This window comes from Ostrea edulis, chromosome 10 (genome assembly GCF_947568905.1).
Source record: "Ostrea edulis chromosome 10, xbOstEdul1.1, whole genome shotgun sequence".
Taxonomy (NCBI): domain Eukaryota; kingdom Metazoa; phylum Mollusca; class Bivalvia; order Ostreida; family Ostreidae; genus Ostrea; species Ostrea edulis.
The window spans coordinates 10,452,104-10,478,441 of NC_079173.1; the positions used below are offsets into that span (position 1 = coordinate 10,452,104).

Consider the following 26,338-nt stretch of genomic DNA (forward strand, 5'->3'; position numbering starts at 1 on the left):
ATCGTATGCTGCATAAAATCTAGTCTGGTCCCCCGCCACTCTTTGATTTACCTAAAACAAGTGATCAAAGAGTGGCGGGGGCGAGGACCAGACTACACAAAATCAAAACAAAAATGGTGCCCCGGCATGCTTCGGTAAAAATAAAATATTATGCCAAACTGTCCTTCTACCTAATAACTTGAATTGAAGTTGTAAAGTTAGGTGAAATTTAATATATGAGATAATCTTTTTTTTTTTAACGACTGACTATGTTTTCGATAGGACTTTTTTCTTCAGTACCCTCTCAGGCCTCTGACACAGTCCGAACCTCTGACAATAAATAGGACGACCTGATCGGATTGAGGACATGAAGTGATGAAAACACGATAGGCCTAATCTTAGGGCTAATCTTACCCTAGAGAAGCATCCGTTAACCGTCCGCTAATTTAGGTCACTAACAGCTGACCACAGATCTGTAGCTAAACTTCAACTAGGTGACCTTGTATCTTTAATGATTTAAGGTTACAATTTAGAATCTCAAAATATGTATGTCACATTTTTGGGTTACTAGTAGGTACATGTGCTTTCAAAATAACTTTAGAAAAAAGAAAGTTACAGTTAAATGCCTAGATTGAATAAAGTTCTTGTCTGAGAATTCGGTATGCAGGGGTTTGGAGAGGGAAGATGTCAAACCCATAACTTGTATTTCATGGAATTAGACCGTATTTGATTTGTATGAATATGTTATGTGTATGATGGTGCTCTTTTCAGAGATTATGTTGAAGGTATTGCTTCGTAGTAGTCGGGCGATTCTCGGAAATCTTCAGTGGACAGCTTCACCAGCTGTGTGTGCTGATCAGTTTCGAATGATGACCAGTGTGACGGCTGACAACCAAGTCCCGTTTGTCCATGATAAGGCCTACATTGATGGAGAGTGGGTGTCTGCAGCTGATGGAAGGACATTCCAAGGTAGGGTAGTTTCTGCGCAACAATAAAACAATAACAAGTCTAAGGGTTTTATAATTCTTGCATGCGAGACTTTTGTCAATATAATTTTACTAATCTGAACAATAAAATGTATGATTACCTAACCTACTATGTATAAATTGTAATCAGTCTTCTCTTACCATTTCCTACTCTTGTTTACGTTTTTGCATGTATCATTAAACATGTTAAACAGTCAAACTGTTTCCCGGTCACAGAATAAACTGTTACATGGTGTCTCAGTGATGTTAAAGTGATCAAGATGTTGCTTACCAAATGACTGTTTCACTTTTAATAAGGCTAGATTCAGTGACATTACGTTCAAGTATATATATATATTGTTTCAGGTCTGATTTAATGTGGAATTTTTTTTTAATTTCACTGTCTGGTATCTTTTTTTCATTTCTAAAATGTATTTCCATTTTTAATTACCACTACCAGAAAAATATACAAAATGCTGTTGATATTGTTACAAAATTGGATAAGATACACAACTTTTTTATGCATGTTTTCTTATACCCCATGCAACGAAGATGTGCAGGGTATAATGTTAATAACCCGTCCGTCAGTCCCTTCCTTGTCAGCGCAACTCCTCTGAGACCGCTCAACAGAATATCGTGAAACTTTGGAGTTGATAAGGACACACTGTGTAGATGTGCATATTCCCATAAAATTCTGATTCAATAATTTTTCTGGGAGTTATGCCCCTATTGAACTTAGCATTTTGTGCCTGTCTGTCCTGTTCTTGTAGTAATGCATAGCTTTACCATTCATTTAATGTGAGGCATTGTCAAGCAATGTTGGAGCGTGGGGTATGTGAGCTTGCTCGCTTTTGCTTTCTTTCATTACTCACTGCATGAATTAAAGTATTATACATACACAAATCTGTGGGATAGGAGAATCCGATTATTTTCATAAAGTTACAGTGGATCTAAGAGGGGTGGATGTAAAATAACTTGTGAACAATTCTCCTATATGGCTTATCCGATAAATTTGAAACTTTGTACAAATCTTTACTGCCATTTGTAGATGTGCTTATTGTCGGAACAGAAGGATCCAATTATTTTCCTAAAAGTTATAGTGGATCTAAGAGGGGTGTAGGATGTTAAAATAGCTTGTGAATGCTTCTCCTACTATATGGCTTATCTGATAGACTTGAAATTTTGCACAATACCTCAATGTCATTTGCAGATGTGCATATTGTAGGGACAGGAGGATCCAATATTGTTATCCTTAAGTTGTAGTGGAGCTGAGGGGTGGAGGGTGTAAAATAGTTTGTGAACACCTCTCCTATGTGGCTCATCGGAGTTCATAATGTTGATGTTCCTGCTCATGCTTTCTCCTCCATACCATGCAGTACATTAAGGGGAGGTTTCATTTGGAGCACTTCCAATTTGGGGAGCTGGGGGGACATTTGTTTTTCATAAAAACAATCTCTAGTTCATGTATTTCATTGTCCCCTTGCATATATATCTGTATATAGTGAAAAATGTCTAATCTGACATGCACTGGGAGAATACACAGTGTTATGAAATAAACAGTGTTTAAACAATGTAAAGATAAAACATTGAAAATGAAGGTAGTGGTTGTAATGCCCACTGACATGTATTACACAGGTGTCGAATTAGGCAGTTTTCACTGTATTATGCATTAGAATTTAATAATTGATGGGTCACTGACGAGAATACTGACTCCATCACAAGTTTGAGCTACCTTTTTAACAACCTTTGACAGAGTTTTTAGAGACAACCCCCCCCCCAAAAAAAAACCCAACAACAAACAAACAAACAAAAGAGAGAAAAGAAAAGAAAATTAAGTTGGAAAGATTTGGATATGTTGGATAACATAATCATCAGACATGAATTTTATAACATTGTTATTTTCTTGCAGTTACTAACCCTGCGACGGGAGAAGCTTTAGGGTGGGTCCCTGACATGGGTGTAACGGATACAGAGGGTGCTATTCATGCAGCTTATACAGCCTTCCACAGCTGGAAGGAACGGACGGCAAAGGTAAGAGAGCATGTAGTGAATTATTTCGAAAACATGATCTGCACACTCAGAAGTGTAACATTGTAGATTCCTAATGTATGCGAGGAATTTATTCTCGCGTGATTTCATGGGAGGCACCATTCGCGAAATAAACTACTCACTTTTAATTTTCTGTTGATAAAATACATGTAAGAACTTTTGATTGACAGAGGACATGCAAATTCATGTTCACGCAATGTGACATTTACATTTCAAGTAATTTTGCCATATTAAGTACTGGTATATAAAAATAAGGATTCCGAATCTACTGCATTTGCCTAAAGTTTATAATTATGTAAACACGTATACACAGGTGAATAAGCAGCTGGTCCTTGTTTGTCGTACATGTATGTATTTCCTGGATACAGATGGGTGTGTTTTGGAAAATATTTCGGTGCATTAAATTTCAAACTTTCACTTGTACAGGAGCGAAGTACAGTAATGAAGAAGTGGACGGACCTCTGTAATACGCACAAGGAGGAGTTAGCCAGACTTATCACCGTGGAAAATGTACGTCCCTCAGGCCTAAATTAACATATAACTTACAACATTGTATGATTTACAATTTCTCTTTATTTCCGTTTTGATGAATCTGAAAAGTCACAGACCTTCTCAGTCCTGAGTTCATCCTTTAATGGTTGAAGAAAATAGCACTTCCACAAGACACATACTGATCATGGTATTAATTTGGCATGCGGAAAGTCTGGGTTCCATTCTAGATCAAACTTAAGATGTTTAACATAGATAGTGAAGGTTCCTTTACCAAGTGTTGGAAGTGAAAGTCACATTTTTTTTGTAAATGACCTTAGAAACGGAGGTCCTGTGTGTTAGTAGGTGTTCACATGATAAAGAGCCCTCACTGTTTATGGCACTGAGCACATTCTCAGACTCATTTGTGACATCTCTACAAGAGTGAAAAATTCTCACATGCAACTCAAAACAACATATAGATAAAACAAGCAATCAATATGGCATGAAAGATTAGATTACGAGTCTGTCAGGATCACCACATCGACCTCTTAACACAAAAACAAGAAACCATCTCAACCAAGGTGTAGAGAACATCTCTAGTATATGCATGGAAAATTTCACATCTCAACATGTCTAATTTATATTATATAAAAATAATCATGATGTGTATTTATAAAAACAACCTTCAGTTTTAGTATTATATCATGCCTTTTTCTATGTATTTATTGTTCTTTGTTTTAGTTTTTTATTGCTTTAATATACATGTAAAGCACATTAGGGTAATTGTCTTAATTAGATAAAGTGCTTTATGAATGAATAATAATAATGATAATTATATGAGAGTTTATCCTTAAGGGGACAGTGATTGAAGTTTTCTGTCTTGTCATAAAAACAATTAGAGTACGGTACGCATGTATTTAATTATTAAATGATGAGACTTAGTATTATTGTAATAATTCAAGCAGGAAAGTTTTGTTTCAGGGTAAACCATTAAAAGACTCCTTGGCGGAGCTTAATTACGGGATTGGGTTTATTGAGTTGTATGCTGAGGAGGCTAAGCGGGTGTATGGCGACATCATCCCCACCAACTCCAACAGCAGACGATTACTGGTGTTTAAACAACCAATTGGAGTCTGTGGTATGATCACACCGGTGTGTACAGCAGGAGAAAAGATCCCTATCAATGAGATGTTATTTAGATACAGTAAAACACAGTTAGGGGAAAGCCCAAGGGTGGGCTTATTTCTCTTTGTAATCTGTACTTAGTTATAGTCATTCGTTTTTTTAAGTGGTAATTTATTATAAGTGTGTTTGTTATAACTGTGTCTTACTATACGTATATAATTTCTATGTTTAAATTGTGTCTTTGTTTTAAGTGTGTATATAATTTTTATGTTTAGATTTCGTGTTTGTAGTGGAATTTTCCGCATGCTATGATTACGAGAAAAGCTGCTGCGGCCATTGCTGCTGGGTGTACTGTCGTGATAAAACCTGCTGAAGATACCCCGTTATCAGCGCTGGCACTGTGTGAGGTTTGTCCAGTCTTCAGCCAATGTGAGACTATTCTGATTGTTCAGCCTCGGTCAAGATAAATAGAGGATATCTATATTGTGTGTTTTGATATATGTTTTATCCAATGAGTTGATATGGTGTATTTATTCACGAGGCTTGCCGAGCAAATAAATACACCATATCAACTTGTTGGATTAAACCAAATTATCAAAATACACAATTATAGATGTTCTATTTATCTCATATGTCTTCTTTTCGCTTAATTTTGAGATGATCCCAGTATGGTAGAAACAGCTGATTGAATTTGTTTTGAATCCGTGGCTCAGGCGTCGTACCTATTAATCTTCCTTGTGCGGAAAAAACAGTGCACTTTTAATCGATTCATGTACAGTAAAATATCTTTATCTCGAAGTCCGAGGGACCTCGAAAAAACTTCGAGATATCCGGGGGTTTCGAGATCTCCAAAATCGATCTTCGATTTTGTTTTTAAGAGGATATTTGATGCATAGTATAGGATTTGCATTATAAACAAAAACCCTGTTGCCGTTTCTTGTAGTTTAATACAAGTTGATAAATTAATATTGTGGAATTTCAAAGACAAACATTTCGTTGTTTTTTTTTATTATATATAAACATCCAATTGAATTCACAATGTATTTCAAAATTAAGATGATCATGCCTGTATGCTTACTTTAAGTTTACTGATGTCCAGGCTCGACTGGGATGTAGTTTTTGCGTTGTAATGAAAGAACCTATCACGTAAGAAACAAAAAAGACGGATTTTAAGAAAACAAAACTTTTAATGGTTCTATTAAATAAATTTTCGTGTTTTCTCTGTACTCGTTTAATGATGAAGCTGTGTGTTATTAAATGCGTTATCGTTATTAAGAGCATTACCTTCAGCGTACTTTGACGATTTTGTGCGTTTATCTAACCCACATGTTAATGATAGAGCATGTGTCATTCAAAACACCATCCCTGGAATCGTGGTATTCGAGATAAACCATATTCAAAATACAGATATTTTACTGTATATTACAAAGGGCATTTTTATAAAGAAACAATGGATGAAAATTGTTTTAGAAGGGATATACTTTATGATTAACAATGGTTTTGCCATTCCAACAAAATAACAACTATTACCAAGTATTTATTTTTTTAATGTAAGCCTGACCTTCTGGTAAAGTTTAATGTCGCCGTCTTTTTTAAATAAACATATGTAACAACGATTTTATTATATTCTAATAACTTGTGTTATTTCTTTTAAAGCTTGCTGACAAGGCTGGACTCCCAGCGGGGGTTATAAATATAGTAACAACATCACGGTGACAATTCACCAGAGGTTGGGAGAACTCTTTGTGAACACCCATCGTCAAGCATATATCATTTACAGGATCCACTGCTGTTGGAAAGGTGTGTGTGTGTCATAGATGTAAATTTCATTTCATCACTTGTTGCTTAACTTTTAAAGTTAATGTAGATTGTTTACATAATAATAATCATGATTACCTAAAGGTTAGATTGTTTACATAATAATAATCATGATTACCTAAATGTTAGAATGTTTACATAATAATAATCATGATACCTAAAGGTTAGATTGTTTACATAATAATAATCATGATTACCTAAAGGTTAGATTGTTTACATAATAATAATCATGATTGCCTAAAGATTAGGAATGTTTACCTAAGAAAATCATGATTACACAGGTCTATAAAGGTTAGTTTGTTTACATAAGAAAATCATGATTACCTAGTATACAGGTTTGGTTGTTTACACAAGAAAATCATGATTATCTAAAGATTAGGCTGTTAATATAAGAAAATCATGATTACCTGTAGGTTAGACTGTTTACAAAATCATGATTATCTAAAGATTAGGCTGTTTACACAAGAAAATCATGATTATCTAAAGATTAGGCTGTTTACACAAGAAAATCATGATTATCTAAAGATAGGCTGTTTACACAAGAAAATTATGATTACCTAAAGATTAGGTTGTTTACACAAGAAAATCATGATTATCTAAAGATTAGGCTGTTTTACACAAGAAAATCATGATTATCTAAAGATTAGGCTGTTTACACAAGAAAATCATGATTACCTAAAGATTAGACTGTTTACACAAGAAAATCATGATTATCTAAAGATTAGGCTGTTTACACAAGAAAATCATGATTACCTAAGGGTTTAGACTTTTTACATTTGTTTCCTTCTTTATCGAGTCCATCCCTCCCTCTGTAACATCTTTTGTTTCCAGGTGGTTTCTCAACTGTTGTTCAGAGCAATGAAATTTCAGATTAAGAGTCTCTATGTCTAAAGGGGGTCGCCTGGCACGTTAACGAACCCTCACTGTGGGGCCGCCTGGAACGTTAACGAACCCTCACTGTGGGGCCACCTGGCACGTTAACGAACCCTCACTGTGGGGCCACCTGGCACGTTAACGAACCCTCACTGTGGGGGCCGCCTGGCACATTAACGAACCCTCACTGTGGGGCCGCCTGGCACGGTTAACGAACCCTCACTGTGGGGCCGCCTGGCACGTTAACGAACCCTCACTGTGGGGCCGCCTGGCGCGTTAACGAACCCTCACTGCTACGGCTCTTGAGTGCTCAGCATAGGACTTCACCCAAAGCTGGTGACTTCTCAATACACGTGAAATATTCTTGATGGGAAGTAAAACAAACAAACAAACAAACAAAAGCAGGACACATTATTGTTACCTAGTCTGGAGGGTCAAGGTCAATATCATCAGATCACACCTTATTGTTACCTAGTCTGGAGGGTCAAGGTCAATATCATCAGAGTACACCTTGTGAGAAATTGATGTCCAGATAATATCTTAAATGTGTTTACATATAGATTGCTTAATAGAAAATATGTTCAAAACAAAATGACATTGTGACAAATGACAAACACTAGAATTAACTTGTAATTTGAAAATCTGCTTTAAATGAGAGTTTTCCTAGTATATCTAACCTATGTTAACAAATACATGTACATGATACGAGCCTCGTTTATATAACAAAAAATTGTGAATGCTGTTATCTCACTTGTAACTCAGAAACTGATAGTCAGATTTTTGCTGATCATTATAAGTGCCTTAGCATTGTAAACATTAGGAATGAAAAATAAATTTAAAGATTTTCAGCTCAAATCGTGTCCATGCCCGTTAGAATATTTTTTTTTCAAATTACAACTAATTCTGAACACACTTAAATAGTTCCTAGTGTTTGTCACATCTCATTTTGTTTTAAACATGCTATTTTCTATTAAGCAATCTATCATGTAAACAAAAACGTGGCACGAACCTTGTGTACATAACAAAGAATTGTGAGTGCTGTATCTGACTTGTGACTCAACAATTGATATTTAAATTTTGGTTGACCATTAGAAATACTTTAGTTATGCATTATAAACAATAAAAATGAAAAAATAAAATTTGAAATTTTTCAGCTCAAATCGTGTCCATGCCCTTTAAATGAGGATTCCAGTTGTTGAAAATTAAAACCATTGAATGGTTTATTACGGAAGAAATCATTTGCTGATGATCTCAAACACTAATGAAATGAATTTTCACACGCATTGTTCCCATCACAGAAATATGATCTTATGACTTTTGAGATTAAAGGTCAAGCCTCACCAGGTGTAGTTAAGTAACAAAGGGTCTCAGAATGAAATCTTTATAAATCAAGATTATGATTTAGTACTTAAACATCACAAGAAGAGTGTTTTCAAAATCCGAGCTAGAATAGATTCTCAGTACCCCTTGCTTGTCATAAGAGGTGACTAAATGGGGCGGTCTTTGGATGAGACTGCTAAAACCGAGGTCCTGTGTCACAGTAGGTGTGGCACGATAAAGATCCCTCCCTGCTCAAACACCATAAGCACCAAGCATAGGCCTAAATTTTGCAGCCCTTCACTGGCAGTGGTGATGTCTCCATATGAGTGAAATATTCTCGAGAGAGACGTTAAACAATATTCCATCCATCAAAATATTTTCCTCTTTTCGAAGATGCGTGTTAAATAAATGCAACTGAAAGTGGGGGGGGGGGGGGGGGGGGGGGGGGGGGGTAAATTTACAGATTTACTTGTGTTAATAAATTTGATGAATTATACAAATTTGATGTTTGAATTTAAATACTTTTGATTGACAGCTTCACTTTTGATTGACAGCTCCTGTTGTCCCAGTCTGCTTCCACTGTCAAGAAAACCTCAATGGAGCTGGGAGGAAACGCCCCCTTCATTATTTTTGAATCTGCTGATATCAATGCTGCTGTAAAAGGTGTTATAGCCTGTAAATTCAGGTGTTCTGGACAGGTATATATGTTATAACCTGTAAAATCAGGTGTTCTGGACAGGTGTATGTATGTTATAGCCTTTAAATTCAGGTGTTTTGGACAGATGTATACGTTATAGCCTGTAAATTCAGGTGTTCTGGACAGGTGTATGTATGTTATAGCCTTTAAATTCAGGTGTTCTGGACAGGTGTATATGTTATATCTTGTAAATTCAGGTGTTCAGGACAGGTATATATGTTATAACCTGTAAATTCAGGTGTTTTAGACAGGTGTATATGTTATAACCTGTAAATTCAGGTGTTCAGGACAGGTATATATGTTATAACCTGTAAATTCAGGTGTTCAGGACAGGTATATATGTTATAACCTGTAAATTCAGGTGTTTTAGACAGGTGTATACATGTTAAAGTATGTAAATTTAGGTGTTCTAGACAGGTGTATATGTTATATCCTGTAAATTCAGGTGTTCTGGACAGGTGTATATGTTATATCCTATAAATTCAGGTGTTTTAGACAGGTGTATATGTTATAACCCGTAAATTCAGGTGTTTTGGACAGGTGTATACGTTATAGCCTGTAAATTCAGGTGTTTTAGACCGGTGTATACATTATAGCCTGTAAATTCAGGTGTTTTAGACAGGTGTATATGTTATATCCTGTAAATTCAGGTGTTTTGGACAGGTGTATATGTAATAGGATGCAAATTCAGGTGTTCTAGACAGGTATATATGTTATAGCCTGTAAATTCAGGTGTTCTAGACAGGTGTATATGTCACATGTTGTCTGACATGTTTCTTGCCAACTGTTAGGCCGTTCTTGGCACACTGATTTTGACTACGGATAACCCCATTTACCTGATCAGGATATAGGGCTCACGGTGGGTGAGACCGATCGACAGAGGATTCTTACTCCTCCAAGGCACCTGATCCCACCTCTGGTTTATCCAAGGGTCCATGTTTGCCCAACTCTCTATATTGTATTCCTTGTGGGAGTTATGAGATTGATCACTGTTTGTTAACTTCACCTTTTCATGTTTATAGCCTAGACTGTAAATTCAGGTGTTCTTCACAGGTATTTATGTAACCGTCTGTAAATTCAGGTGTTCTGAAAAGGTAATCAAAATCAGATGGGTATAAAAGAGCTTTAATGGACCAGACACCCTGTAAATCCTGGTGTTATAGGCAGTTTTTACATATCAAGCTCAAATATGACAGCGATTCCTGCATATAAACATTTGAGATGGTGATAACAAACATTAAATTTAGACTTTCATTTTGTAGACCTGTGTGTGTGCCAACAGAATCTATGTACAAGACAGCATCCATGACCAGTTTGTAGCTACAATGGCTGATGCTATGGATGCAGAACTACGAACAGGAAATGGACTTTTGCCAGAAACAACTTTCGGGCCTCTAATAAACAGCAGGGCTGTCCAAAAGGTCAGGAAATTAGGTCATCTTGACCCATTTAGCCTGGATCAGTTTTCATTTACTTTGTAACTATAACCTGCATGGATGTTTTTTTTATGGATATAGATTGATTCCTTTGTTCAAGATGCAACCAGACATGGAGCTAAGATAGTAAGAGGTGGATCTGGGGGGCAGGGAAACTTTTACCAACCCACCCTGTTGTCTGGTGTTACATCAGAAATGATGTGTGCCAGGGAGGAGATTTTTGGTCCCATTGCTGGCGTTCTCAGGTCTTTTATATACATACATTGTCTCTCTGTTACATCTAATGATTGGTAAATGTATTAGGATTCCTGTATATAGTGTGATCATTTTAGAAAATATGTTTTAAATATACAGAATATGATAAATTTCAGAAAAGGTATTTGGATATACAGTGTACATGTATAAAACTGCATCAAGTGTATAGCATTATGTATTTCTTTTTATATTAGATTCAAAACCGAGGAAGAGGTTGTAGCTCTGGCTAACTGCACGCCCTGGGGATTGGCAGGTTGGTATCTTCTGTAGATTATGGAAGGTTTCAGTGCATACTGTAGATCCCTAAATTCCTAAATGTGAAGCGTCGAGTTTGATCTGATGATCCGCGCCTGTCAACGAGACGTGATTTAACTCTTCGGATCAAGTTACTGTAGTAATGATAAATTTATTATATACCCCCTATGCATTCTAAATCCACATTTATATGATACTAAATGTAATCCAAATTATCAAAAATACAGACATACAGTGAAATTATGTTTTGTGTATGCAGTTTTGTTTGCAACGCGGCCAATATTTTAAGCAAAAAATGATGCGTTGGTGCATTGTGACGTTATCAGTTTCAGAGGGTGCTGATACGGAATCAGAAAACCACAGGGTGGTGATCCGGAAAACCGGATCACGCGCTGTGAAATCCACAGTATCAAAGAACGATACATTGATGGGTATATAATAAATATATATTATTACTACAGTAACTTGATCCGAAGAGTCGGATCACGTCTCGTTGACAGGCGTGGATCATCAGATCACACGAGACGCGAAGCGTCGAGTTTGATCTGATGATCCGCGCCTGTCAACGAGACGTGATCCAACTCTTCGGATCAAGTTACTGTAGTAATGATAAATTTATTATATACCCCCTTCTGCATTTTAAATCCACATTTATACGATGATAAATGTAATCCAAATTATCAAAAACACAGACATACCATGAAATTATGTTTTGTGTACGTAGTTTTGTTTCATGACGCGGTCAATATTTTCCACAAATAACATTGCATTGATGCATTGTGACGTCATTGTGACGGCATCAGTTTCAGAGGATACTGATACGGAATCAGAAAACCACAGTGTGGTGATCCGGAAAACCGGATCACACGCTGTGAAATCCACAGTATCAAAGAACGATACATTGATGGGTATATAATAAATATATATTATTACTACAGTAACTTGATCCGAAGAGTCGGATCACGTCTCGTTGACAGGCGTGGATCATCAGATCACACGAGACGCGAAGCGTCGAGTTTGATCTGATGATCCGCGCCTGTCAACGAGACGTGATCCAACTCTTCGGATCAAGTTACTGTAGTAATGATAAATTTATTATATACCCCCTTCTGCATTTTAAATCCACATTTATACGATGATAAATGTAATCCAAATTATCAAAAACACAGACATACCATGAAATTATGTTTTGTGTACGTAGTTTTGTTTCGTGACGCGGTCAATATTTTCCACAAATAACATTGCATTGATGCATTGTGACGTCATTGTGACGGCATCAGTTTCAGAGGATACTGATACGGAATCAGAAAACCACAGTGTGGTGATCCGGAAAACCGGATCACACGCTGTGAAATCCACAGTATCAAAGACCGATACATTGATGGGTATATAATAAATATATTTCCAATGTTTCTACCTTCGATATCTATTGGAATGATAGCCATTTCCTCATGAATGTTAACGATGTGCATATGAATCTTAATTGTTAAAATATAGTACATCCATTTTATCAGCTGGGAAGATTCCAACAAAAATTAAAGTGAACTGTAAATATAAAAAATGCATTTCATTTTTGAAAATACATGGGGTTATTAACAGCAATGCTTCATGCTGGCGTACTTTTCATTTAGCACTAACACGCTTCATGAAATATGCTGGTGAAAATCATCACAATTCATATCCTCATGTATTTTCAAAGGTGAAATTTATTTCTTAGATATTACACTCTTGATCAACACACCTCGCACAAATTCATCAACAATCAAATAATAAATCTGCAGTAAGTGTTTTATCATAAGTACTGAATGATACCTAAACAATGTACTCGTACCTGTATTTTTATAAGTACTGAATGATACCTAAACAATGTACTCGTACCTGTATTTTTATACCCCCCGAACAAAGTTCTGGGGGTTATATAAGAATCACTCTGTCTGTCTGTCTGTCTGTCTCCAGATTCGTGTCCGGGCCATAACTTCTTTGTTCTTTGACATAGGCATACCATATTTGGCACACAGGTGGATCACCATGAGACAATGTGTCTGGTACCTTCATGACCTCTATTTGACCTTGACCCTTGACCTTAAGGTCAAAATTAAATGTTTTTTTTTACAATGGATTCGTGTCCGGACCATAACTTCTTTGTTCTTTGAGATAGTCATACCATATTTGACACATGAGTATATCACCATGAGACGATGTGTCAGGTACCTTCATGACCTCCATATGACCTTGACCTCAAGGTCAAAACTAAACGTTTTTACAATGGATTCGTGTCAGGGCCATGACTTCTTTGTTCTTTGACATAGGCATACCATATTTGACACATGAGTGTATCACCATGAGACGATGTGTCATGTACCTTCATGACCTCCATATGACCTTGACCTCAAGGTCAAAATTAAACGTTTTTACAATGGATTCGTGTCAGGGCCATGACTTCTTTGTTCTTTGACATAGGCATACCATATTTGACACATGAGTGTATCACCATGAGACGATGTGTCAGGTACCTTCATGACCTCTCTATGACCTTGAACTTTGACCTCAAGGTCAAAATTGATTATAGAGTTTTGACATAGTCATACCATAAGACATGGGTGTATCACCATGAGACTATGTGTCATGCACATTCATGACCTCTTCATGACCTTCACCTTTGATCTCAAGGTCAAAATTGTAGGTTTATACCATGGATTTGTGTTCGGACTATATCTTCCATTTTCTTCTACAAAGGCATACTATATATTTTTACACTCAGGAAAGAGGTAATTTATGCCTATTAACAACACCCTTTGGGAGATTGGGGTAAGCGGGGGGTATTCTTAGTGAGAATTGCTCACAGTACCTCTTGTTATAAGTACTAAATGATACCTAAACAATGTACTCGCACCTGTATTTTTATAAGTACTAAATGATACCTAAACAATGTACTCTTACCTGTATTTTTTGGCAGGGTACATGTACTCCACTAATCTTGGGCAGATATGGCGCGTTTCTGAAAGACTAGAAGTTGGCATATTAGGAGTCAATGAAGGAGTTGTTCCATGCCCCGAGGTTCCCCTTGGAGGCTGGAAGGAGTCGGGGCTGGGACGAGAGGGAGGAAAGTACGGGATAGAAGAATTCCTGGAGATAAAATATGTGTGTATGGGAGGACTTTGAGGATGAGGGGAAAATATGTGTGTGTGTGTGTGTGAGAAAGAGGACTTTGAGGATCAAGGTTAAAATATGTGTGTATGGAAGGATTTTTAGGAGATGGGGAAAATATGTGTGTGTGCGTGAGAGGACTTGGAGGATCAGGGGAAAATATGTGTGAGGACTTTTAGGATCAAGGAAAAATATGAGTGTATGCGTGAGAGGACTTAGAGAATCAGGGGAAAATGTGTGTGTAGGAGAATTAAGGAGTCAGAGGAACACTTTTAATCAGAATGTTTTTGTGTGGGTATGCTATAATTGCTATTAAAATGAAATATATCCCATGCAGAATTAAGAATTGAATTTTACATGGACCACAGTATATGCAAAACCACATGTATATCGTTGACTTTGATCTATTTTTGATTGTTATGTATATTCAGAGCATAGATATATTATGTAGTGACTTCAGAAGGGGATATGTGTTAGTGCACAAGATGTTCATGTACAGAAGCATAGTGCCATACCTGAGGCAAGGTCTTCCATAAAATACATATACATGTACTTGCTAATTTTATGCACTTTTTGTTGTAAAACAATACCTGCTAGTCCCTAGTATTAGTTGGACCACCTATTCCCTCTTGGAAAAAATTACCTTAGGTGCCCCCCTCCCCTCCCCCTTGGAAATTTTTGTTGTATGGCATCAATGTCATTGTGGATCATCACTGGCTAGTGAAGATGTGTCACCATGGATCATCACTGGCTAGTGAAAATGTGTCACCGTGGATCATCACTGGTTAGTGAAGATGTGTTGCTGTGGAGCATCACTGACTAGTGAAGATGTGTTGCTGTGGAGCATCACTGGCTAGTGAAGATGTGTTGCTGTGGATCATCACTGGCTAGTGAAGATGTTTCGCTGTGGAGCATCACTGGCTAGTGAAGATGTTTCACTGTGGAGCATCACTGACTAGTGAAGATGGTAGTTTGGGGGCATCTTACAGATCCAAACCACAGTTAGATTACAAGCAGACTTGCACATAATAAAAATTCTGAATTCTCTAGTCAGGTGCTCTACCAACTGAGCTATGTGGACACTGGCGATCGAACCCGGCTGACCGCTACAGCACACTGTTTCGCCCAAGACCTTTTCGGGTGATTTATTACATGCAAGGTAACTAATGAGGAGAAATCTTCTCATTTGCTACAGTCTGTCAAAATCGAAAAATGAATAAAATCATCCTTATGAAAATCCCAAAGTTACTGTCCCTACTAAGTGAGATGAAAACATTTATTAATAACAATATATTAAACACCAACATTTTTTTCAGTTATAAGTCTGCCTTGATTTAAAAACTGATCAGAACATGCTCTTGCGCATTGAATCAGTTGAAACATAAACACCATATACAGGTACATGTAATAATGGAATATCTAGTGCTATGCATAAATATGGGAATGTGATGATCATCCTGTTTGTCATTGTAGAGCTAGTCTGTGGTCAATGAAAGCAGATGGTGAGATATGATCAAATTCATTATTGCTATTTTCAAGCACGTTTTAATGATGAGATAGTTTTAAATACGATTAAGATAATTCTCATTTGACTGACTTTTCCGGTGGTTTCTATTGCGTAATGATTTAACAGAGCCATGCTGTTACGGAAATGACCGAATAGTTACGAGTCATTGGGATAAGAACTACCACACATGTACCTCCGAGTCTTTTTGGTCGAATGAAAACGTCACATAGAGACACAAGCGCCGGGTGGGCGGTAAATCTAGTACTCCCGACTCCCGAATGTCCCGGATTGCGATGTTTTATAGATGCCAGGTGAAGATAACGAACAGTGATCAATCTCATAACTCCTACAAGCAATACAAAATAGATAGTTGGGCAAACACGGACCCCTGGACACACCAGAGGTGGTATCAGGTGCCTAGGAGGAGTAAGCATCCCCTGTTGACCGGTCACACCCGCCGTGAGCCCTATATCCTGATCAGGTAAACGGAGTTATCCGCAGTCAAAATCAGTGTGCCAAGAACGGCTTAACAATTGCTATGAAACACGTCAGACAGCATTTGACCCAATGCGAGGTTGTATTGACGAACTAGATCGTTATAACGACCATAGAATTTGCGAAATGCTGACTTCAATCGAGACTGTTGAAATCCCTGTACCATCAACTTGTTTGTCAGTAGCTTACCTCGATTTAAAAACTGACTATACCCAGAACAAGCTCTTGCATATCGAATCAGTTGAGATATATGAACACCATATGCAGGTGATAATGGAATATTGCTACACAAATATGGGAAGTTAACGATGGAGAAGCTGAAAGAATTACTTCATGCTTCTCGGGGACACTCTTTATGTCCAAATTGATTCACACAATTAAAAAAATCAATAATAATAAGTATTAATTCTTAAACTTGAAATGTCGCATACTCAAAAGCGGTAAATCTAGTACTGTGTTGTAAATACAAAAACCGAAAATAGACACTTTTCATTCAATGCATGATTTATAAAGATACTTTTAAAAAATAATTTTAAAAAAAAACGATGTTGAATGCAAGGTGAAGATAACGAACAGTGATCAATCTCATAACTCCTATAAGCAATACAAAGCAGATAGTTGGGCAAACACGGACCCCTGGACACACCAGATATGGGAACAGGTGCCTAAGAGGAGTAAGCATCTCCTGTTGACCGGTCACACCCGCCGTGAGCCCTATATCCTGATCAGGTAAACGGAGTTATCCGCAGTCAAAATCAGTGTGCCAAGAACGGCTTAACAATTGCTATGAAACACGTCAGACAGCATTTGACCCAATGCGAGGTTGTATTGACGAACTAGATCGTTATAACGACCATAGAATTTGCGAAATGCTGACTTCAATCGAGACTGTTGAAGTCCCTGTACCATCAACTTGTTTGTCAGTAGCTTACCTCGATTTAAAAACTGACTATACCCAGAACAAGCTCTTGCATATCGAATCAGTTGAGATATATGAACACCATATGCAGGTGATAATGGAATATTGCTACACAAATATGGGAAGTTGACGATGGAGAAGCTGAAATCATCCCGTTTGTCATACAGTTGAGTTGTCAGTTTGCCGTTAATGTCTACTCTCAATAAAATATCTAAGTATGAAGCAGAAGTTGACGACTCTGTGGTGTCCTTTATTTCGAGCTCACAGGGATATATCAAATCGACATATGAATGAAAGCTATCATTGTTAATAAACGTCATGTATAGTGTTGAAAAGTCATAGGTTTTAATGTTATTGATTTTGGAATAATTCTGCGATTTCAAGTTTACTAAAAGTTCTTAAGAATTTTTTTAGAATCCACATTTGATTAACACCACTTCTGGCATATGTAGTCGCATAGTAAGTTTGAAGTTTCTCCTTCACAGCTGTTAACATTTTCGTGAGGAGCAAAGATAGGGGCTTGGTAGAGTATTTAATGGATCCAGCAATGTATCTTTCTTTGTAAGGGTTTTTATTTCGTTTAGGAATCCAGTATAGGTACGGTAACTCATATTCATTCGACCCATTGACTGGAATATTAAATGTGTCTAAAACTGAAGCATGGTTTTGAAGAATTCCATCTTTTGAAAGGGCAGTTGGAGTGTAAGTATGATTACCAAAAGTGGAATTAATGCCAAGTTCGTTTAAAATACAGTTGTAATAATGAGCCTTACAAACAAAGACAATGTTACTAGCTTTGTCAGCTGGAACCAAAACATATTCCTCATGTAACCTATCTAATTCTTTTATCACTTCTGGTTTACTAAACACAGAAGGATAGATGGTACGTACTTTTGTTTTCGTGTGTCTAATGCGGGATTTTAATATCCCTCTTATGCTTTTAACCCATTCTGACAATGTATCAAGTTCTTCTTTTTCATATTTAGCCCATCGTCTGGCGTAATCTTCGACAGAACTCTATTATAATAGAGATGAAGTTTTATCGCCAATTAAAAGACCGAGGTTCTCTGTATTTAGGACCTTTAAGAATAAGTAATTTTTGGTCCTCATTTTCAACTATATCAACATCACCAGTAATGACATGTCCAGCTGGACTATAGTCGAAAGAAGATGAAGAACAAGAACATGTTGGTGGATTACGTATAAGATGGTCTATATCTAAGCACTGCAAAGTTTGTTTATAATTAAAAAGTTTGGATGCAATAGTAGAAGTATAGCTGTAGGAAATGCAGGGTGTAGACTTGAACTTGAAATAAGTTGGAATACACGACTGAACCATTTTATGACGAAGAATGTTGCTTATGTTGACATCATCTATTCCTTTGTTTGTAAATTTAAGCTTAAGGAACTGGCGGCATGATTTGGAAGGAATATCATCCATAGTCCGTGCTGGTTTTTTCAGCCTGTGGTAGGCAACATCCATAATCATAGAGTTCAGTCTATATTCAGGTGTTGAAAAATCCAAGTATAGACTAGCCATAGCTTCTTTAAATAACGTGTGTAAAACTCTCAATGGAATAGAGTAAAGTTTTGTACGAATATGATGTGAAACTAATTGCCTTGACGTACGGCAAAAGTGAATCAAACGTGACATAATTTATACTTGGTCTTTTATATGAACGATGTCCATGACTGCGTTTCCGTCTTTGGGTATTGGGAAAGAGTCCCATCACATTCACGTTATTTCCTTGTGGACTAGTCAAATAAATCTTTATGTTTAACTAGAAGTATTTCTTCTTTTTCACAGTTTTAATGATTCCAAAATATACATGTAGGCCTATATAGTGTACTGTCGACTCCCGACGGTCCTGGATTGCGATCGATGATTATCGCCATGATTTATAGATAATATGAAAACCGGGCAACAGAATAACTTCATTCTTCTCGGAAACAATCTTCATGTCCAAATTGATCCACACAATAAAAAACAACCAATAATATAGATAAATTCTTAAACTTGAAATGTCGCCTATACTCAGAAGTGTTCATTTATAACCAATTTTCCACTTCGGATGAAAGTGAAAACCAGTACATAGCAAATTAGTTTAATTACCATCTGATTTTGAACAACAAATCCTAAGTGTGAATTAAAATTTCCCGGGGGGGGGGGGGGGGGGGGTAATGAGGGCAAATCAATTTTTAAAAAATGACATTTCGAAATTCCAGGGGGGTGTTCTATTAGTTAAGAGAAAATATATTACTAACAATTTTAACTAATTTTACTAACAACGGACCGACTGTGGGATTTTTAAAAAAATATATTATATATTTGTATCTAAAATCAGATATTTTTATTATATTTTCTAAAATCGAGTTTGAATTTTCTTTCTTCCCCAGCAAAACAATATCTAATAAGAATTTTGAAGGACCAATTTTACATGTACAAAAAGAAATCAATTTATCTTGATTAAAATTTACACATATTAAAGCTCAGAATTTGTTATATAATTAACTGTTAATCAAATAATGAAAACATTGTTAAAAATCATACATCAACAAAATCACATACATTTTGAATATTTTCTATTATTATATAAAAAAAATTAAATACCGTATCTTTTATTTTTATTCTTAGATAGAATTATTTTTTGCGATAAATAAACGTACATTGAACCAAAACAGAACACATGATTTAGTACGTTTGACTAAAAAGCCATAAGAAATCGGGCAATATGTAAAATGGAATATTTCTTCAAGACAATTAGTAATAGATGTGTAATTAAAATTCCTCAAATTAAATTTAATTTGTAATGAGGGATCTGCGGTAGAACTACGTCCACGTCGTAGAATCGGGGAAAACACATAATTTATGTGGCTAAGAGTTCTGCCATAATTTAGAAACACAAAGAATGCCTAATAATGGTAAATTTGATTAATGTTAAAAAGTAATTTGTTTTCATTTTAACGGTATTTTTCTTTGGATCATATTTTGTTATATCTCTATGTTTGTTTACCGTACCTGTATTGGTGTCCGTTTTCGGTTTTTGTATTTATAACACAGTACTAGATTTACCGCTTTTGAGTTGGTGAATTTATACTTATTATTATTGGGGGTTTTTAATTGTGTGAATCAATTTGGACATGAAGATTGTTCCCGAGAAGTATGAAGTAATTCTGTTCGCTGGTTTTAATATTATCTATAAAACATCGCAATCCGGGACCGTCGGGAGTCGGCAGTACTAGATTTACCACCCACCCAAGCGCCATCTATGAACAACTAGGGTTTTATTTTTGATAACCCTGTTCTGAATAAAAAGGCCACAACGAAACGCACTTTTAGACTGCATAAACAACTAGGTAAGCAAGATCGGTTCTGGAAAAACTCGTGCAATGTTAATTGTTGAATAACATTGGACATTGATGTTTTTGTAGGTTAACTAGCATACCCTGTAATTGTTAAACGACATTTTAAAGAAACGAAAGTAGAATTCAAGGTAATTTTTCTAGTGTCGCGTGCTAAATAATGACCCAGAAGGTAGGGCGCAACAATGAGGCATTCAAGGTAGTAGCTGACGGACTGTAAACTTTTATAATTTCAGAAATGGAGAGCAGTATCCCAGTCAATCTAGAAGAATTGCAAAAGAAGTTTTTAGAGTGCAGTGTTTGTTTTGAGATATTCAATGAAGAAGATCATCACCCTCGACTACTTCCGTGTTTGCATACCTATTGTTACAAATGCCTGCAAAGGTTGCAATCCGGAAGAGAGGTCACGTGCCCACAGTGTAAATCAAAACATGTGCTTGAAGAAATGGGACTGGACACTTTTCCCAAAGACAACACTCGAAGAGACCTCTTGGACTTTGTCAAAGCTTCGTCAGATCAGAAAGCCTTGGTGTGTAGTATGTGTGTTGAGAGTTCAACAGCAACCCATCGCTGCAAACAGTGTGAAGGTTTCATTTGCATGGAATGTGTGCAAATCCACGGAAAAGTTGTTGGAATGAAGTCACACGAATTGATTGCTTTGCAAGATCTCTCGGACATTTCACTAGAACAGTTGTATAACTTTTCTCACCAGAGTTATTGTAAGGAGAAGAACCATGAAAATAAAGTTCTGGAGATGTACTGCTCCTCTCCTTCTTGCGAGAAACCGGTGTGCTCACTCTGTGCATTTACATCTCATTCTGGTCATAAGATATCCACGATACCCGAAATTTACGAGGCCGAGTGTACCAAACTGTCCGAGGCATCTTCAAAAGTAAAAGATAAAGTGTCAGAAATAGATCGCGTAATGGAACTTGTCCAACAAGAATCGGATGATCTTCCAGTAAAGGCAGAAGAACAAAAGGAAACCATTCGTGCAATCTTTTCAAATGCGAAAGAAATATTACAGCGTAAAAAGCAAGATTTGGGTCGCGAAATAGATGTGACGGAGTCGGACAAATTAAACATACTGGAGACACAATGTTCGGAATTAACAAAACTGAAGGATTCTTGTGTCCAGGCTTGTGATTTTCTGAAACATTCTCTCAGGTTTAATAACGAGGCAGCATTTTTAGAGGTATGGCCCACTATTGAAACTCGAATGAAAGATCTAAAATCGAGAACATTTGAAACGAAACCACGTACCCAAGCTAAAACTTTCAGAGTATCAAACACGCAAAACCTGCAAGAATTTCAAAACATAACGAACAAATTAGGAATAATTCTTAATAGCGAGGCCTACCTACCTAACTGTAAAGTCGATGTAGTTTCAAGTTGTACGACAGGAGAAGAGATATGTTTTCTAGTGGAAATCAAAACTGTCGACGAAAGTTTGATAGAAGGTGAAAATGTCCAAGTAGTTATTTTGAAAGATGCAGTAGAGCAAACTAGAGTGGAGTGTGTCGTTGCTGATGGGACTATATATTCTGGAAAATGGAGAACGGAGAATGCAGGGGAATACACGTGGTACATAACCAGTAATGGGATGAAAATGGAATTCGCAAACAATAGCATCATAGTGAAAGACAATGAAAGTGGGATTCCCAAACCATAGCATCAAAGTGGAAGACAATGAAAATGAAGGATGATACAAAAAGGAACATCGATATTGGTTGATTGACAAGATTGCGTATGAAAAGCATATTATAACAGTGTATGTTCAGAAACAGATATCTGTTTAAATATTTTGTTGAAACTTAAGAAAGAGGGAGGAAGCAAGGGTTACATACGAATGAAAAAGTTAAGATAATGTATAGGAAATAAGGTGATAAATCTCATAAATCATATAAACAATACAATGTTAATAGCAAACCAGAGGTGGGATTATGTGTCTAGGAGGAGTAAGCATCCCCTGTTGACAAGGTGAAGATAACGAACAGTGATTAATCTCATAACTCCTATAAGCAATACAAAATAGATAGTTGGGCAAACACGGACCCCTGGACACACCAGATGTGGAATCAGGTGCCTAGGAGGAGTAAGCATCCCCTGTTGACTGGACACACCCACCGTGAGCCCTATATCTTGGTCAAGTAAACGGAGTAAATTATCCGTAGTCAAAATCAGTGTGTAAAGAGCGACCTAACAATTGGCATGAAACCCGTCAGACAGTATTCAACCTAATGTCAGGCCGTATTTGTAAATTAGATCGTTATAACGACCATATAATTAGCAAGATTGTGACTATAAACGAGATTGTTCAAACTCCTGTACACGTAACATTAACTTCTTTGCCTGCCTCCATTTACAACCTGATCATACGAAAAACATGCTCTTGCATATCGAATTAGTTGAGAGACATAAACATCATATGCAGGTTACAATGGAATATTGCTACATGTACATAGATATGGGATACTGACAGCTTTTTAATGGAGAAGCTATTCAAATTCATCCCGTTTGTCAAAACATTGCGTTGTTAGTTTGCCGCTGCCATATCTGTTCAATAAAATATCGAAGTATGAAGCAGAAGTGGAAGACTACTAGTATGGTGTCTTATTTCGAGTTCACTGGGATATACCAAATTGATACATGTATATGAATGATAATGAATATTGTTATTGGATAAAAAGTAGCTGATATATCTATATGTCGATTTGAAGAGATTTAATTTATCTTTTCATGTTGAAGCTTTTGAATAAATTCTGCCTCGTAAGATTATAAAAAGGGACTTATAGGTCTAATCGTCTGGTGTTTAATTGAATATGTTGTATACAAATGAAATGTATCATGATTGTTGTACACAAGTCACTATAGTAAAAAATACTTTACTTACCGAGCACGCAGAGGTTTTTCATCATAACCACACACATATATATATACATGTATGTGGATACAAAATATACGTATGCATGTTAGAATTAACTCGCAAACCACCGTCGCAGACAAATCAATGATTTGCATCTTCCACAGCTGAAATTTAAAACAAATAAGATAAACAATCTATTAACTGTTTAGCTCATCTGAGCCGAAGGATATGTTGTCCGGATAGGGCCATGTGAAAAAGCGTAACAGTGCGTTTCATAAAACGTGCATCACGCTAGCACACAACACGCCATCGCGCTATTGCGCTAATACCCAACACGCCGTCGCACTGTTACGCTAACACTCCGTTGCGCTATCATGCTAACACACCATCACGCTAATACACAATGCGCTGTCACGCAACGCGCCGTCGCGCTATCATGCTAACACACAACACGCAGTTGCACTATCACGCTAATACACAACACGCCGTTGCGCTGTCAAGCTAATTTACAATCGAACGCGATTGACTGTGTAAAATCGCTGTGTTGTGTGTTAGCGCGACGGCGTGTTGTGTGTTAGCGTGACAGTGCGACCGCGCGCTAGCGCAATAGCGCGATAGTGTGTTAGCTTGACAGCGCGATGGCATGTTATGCATTTGTGCAACAGCGCGACGGTGTGTTAGCGTGACAGCTCGACGGCGTGTTGTGTATTAGTGTGACAGGGCGACGGCGCATAACCCTATCCGGATACCATAGAAGGCTCAAATGAGCTTTTCTTATCAAAAGTCTTGTCAATCACCACTAGTACTGGGCCAGAAAAGTTGAAATTGTGGTCCCCGGAAGTAGGGTGGGGCTACAATAGGTGATGCTGATATATAGGAAAACTCTTTAAAAACCTTTTATAGCAACCAGTAGGCCAGAAAAATTTAAATATACCTGACAGCTTTCTGACATAGAATAGATTCAAGTTTGCTCAAATCATGGTGTCCGGGAGTAGGATGGGGCCACAATATAGGGGAGCAATTTTTTTTTAAATTCTGATGTTTAAGAAAAATCCTCTCAAGGACCACCGGCCCAGAAAAGTTTAAATATACTTGAAAACTTTAACATAGAATAGATTCAAGTTTATTAAATCCCCGGAAGTAGGTTGGGCCACATTAAGGGATCAAGAAAAATCTTCTCAGAAACCATGGGACCAGAAAAGTTGAAATACACCCTAAACCTTCCTGACATAGAGTAGGTTCGGGTTTGTTCAAATCATGGTCCTTGGGGTTAAGGTAGGGGATCAAAGGTTTACATACTGATATAGGAAAAATCTTCTCAAGAATTACTGGGCCAGAAAAGTGAAAAGTACATGAAAGCTTCTTGGAGTAGATTAAAGTTTGTTCAAATAATAGTCTTAAATGTTTTGGGTAAAGTCACAATAGAGGATTAAAGGTTTACATGCGAATGTATAGGGATAATCTTCAAAAATGTCCTTCTCAAGAACCACCGTGCCAGGAAATCGGAACTTTACATAAAAACTTTCTAACAAAAAGACTGCTCAAGACTGTTCAAGCAATTGCTCCCCGGGGTAGTATGGGGCCATAATAAGGGATTGAAGTTTAACATACTGTTATTCAAAGCTTCTAAAATTACTGGGCCATTAACGTGGAAATCTACATGAAAGCTTTCAGACATAGGGTAGACCCAAGTTTCATCAAATCATGGTCCCCAGGATGGGACTATAATACGGAATCAATTTTTGATATGGTGATATAAAGGAAATTCTTTTTATATGTAAGTTTTATTTGAGGATACTAACATTTGCAACTGTTTTCTCCTACATAACACTATTACGAGCAATATTCATCTACATGTATCATTGCATAGATACCTAGATGGGCTCAGCAGATATCATGGCTGTGCGTATGAATATTTGTTAAAAAGTAGGTTACCGGTACTACTTTTACTAAGACAATACACATCATCAAGCCATCGCTTCCGCTTATTACAGAAGTCTATCAATAGATGAAATCAACTTCGCAAAATGTATTTATGATTTTATTTTTATTCCAAGCAGTGGACTAAACATTTCTGTAAAACACTGTCTTACTTATATGTGTATAAAATTACGTCTGCTACACTGATTCCTGGTCACTCTAATGTAAACAATGGCCGACTCTGGCAACTTCGATATGGATAATGTGGAATTGTACTTTCTGCAAGACGATGACTTATCTGCAGCACTAGATCTTTCCTTTATGGCACCTCAGAGTGTTGAGGAATCTAGTAAAATGGAGCAAGTTCTGAAAAGTTTAAAGCACCTTTGAGCGTACATAGTGTATGAAAAGGGTGCTATATAAATATGGCATTATTATTAAAATATCAGATATGGAGAGCCTGCCCTGTCCAGTTATGCCTGTTCCAACACCCTCACCACCTAAAAGATTCAAAACGGTCTCTGAAAATGACATGCGAGAATTTCAGGATACAAGGCAATCTGCATCAACAAAGAAAAGTACAAAATGGGGGATGAAGTTATTTCAAGGTACACATTGTACAGTTGAAATGCACATTTCATGAAAATCAAGTACTATTATTAACAATAGTTTAGCTGTTTTCCTGTTTATTTGATCCACAAATTCATGAGTAAAATGTATGAAACATAATAGTAATTCAAAAAAGTATTAGAAATCAAATAGGTCCTAACATGCAAAAACTGGAGGAGAATAGTTACCAAAATAAACAATTAAACAAGAATAAAAGAAGTAAGCAAATAATCAAATACAGATATGAAAAATATCTTCCTAGCACTACA

General features: G+C 36.8%; 1 protein-coding gene and 1 pseudogene across 3 annotated transcripts; both read left to right on the forward strand.

Moving 5' to 3' along the window:
• The first annotated feature begins 229 nt into the window (after positions 1 to 229).
• On the forward strand, positions 230 to 14,722 carry LOC125666755 (3-sulfolactaldehyde dehydrogenase-like; annotated as a pseudogene).
• Positions 14,723 to 15,074: 352 nt separating this feature from the next.
• On the forward strand, positions 15,075 to 23,571 carry LOC125666759 (E3 ubiquitin-protein ligase TRIM56-like). 3 transcript variants are annotated; one of them, XM_048900040.2, is made up of 3 exons: positions 15,075 to 18,013; positions 18,711 to 18,779; positions 20,911 to 23,571. In XM_048900040.2, exon 3 carries the CDS (start codon positions 20,913 to 20,915, stop codon positions 22,344 to 22,346), a length of 1,434 nt encoding a protein of 477 aa, XP_048755997.2. In that variant the 5' UTR covers positions 15,075 to 18,013; positions 18,711 to 18,779; positions 20,911 to 20,912; the 3' UTR covers positions 22,347 to 23,571. The 3 variants fall into 3 exon arrangements, with proteins under 3 accessions (XP_048755997.2, XP_048755991.2, XP_048755990.2); XM_048900034.2 differs by having other exon boundaries at positions 15,075 to 18,779; XM_048900033.2 differs by lacking the exons at positions 15,075 to 18,013; positions 18,711 to 18,779 and adding an exon at positions 20,387 to 20,668.
• The last annotated feature ends 2,767 nt before the right edge of the window (positions 23,572 to 26,338 follow it).

Excerpts from the sequence above, each read along its gene's own strand:
- LOC125666759 (XM_048900034.2), top strand. The coding sequence starts at position 20,913 with ATGGAGAGCAGTATCCCAGTCAATCTAGAAGAATTGCAAAAGAAGTTT.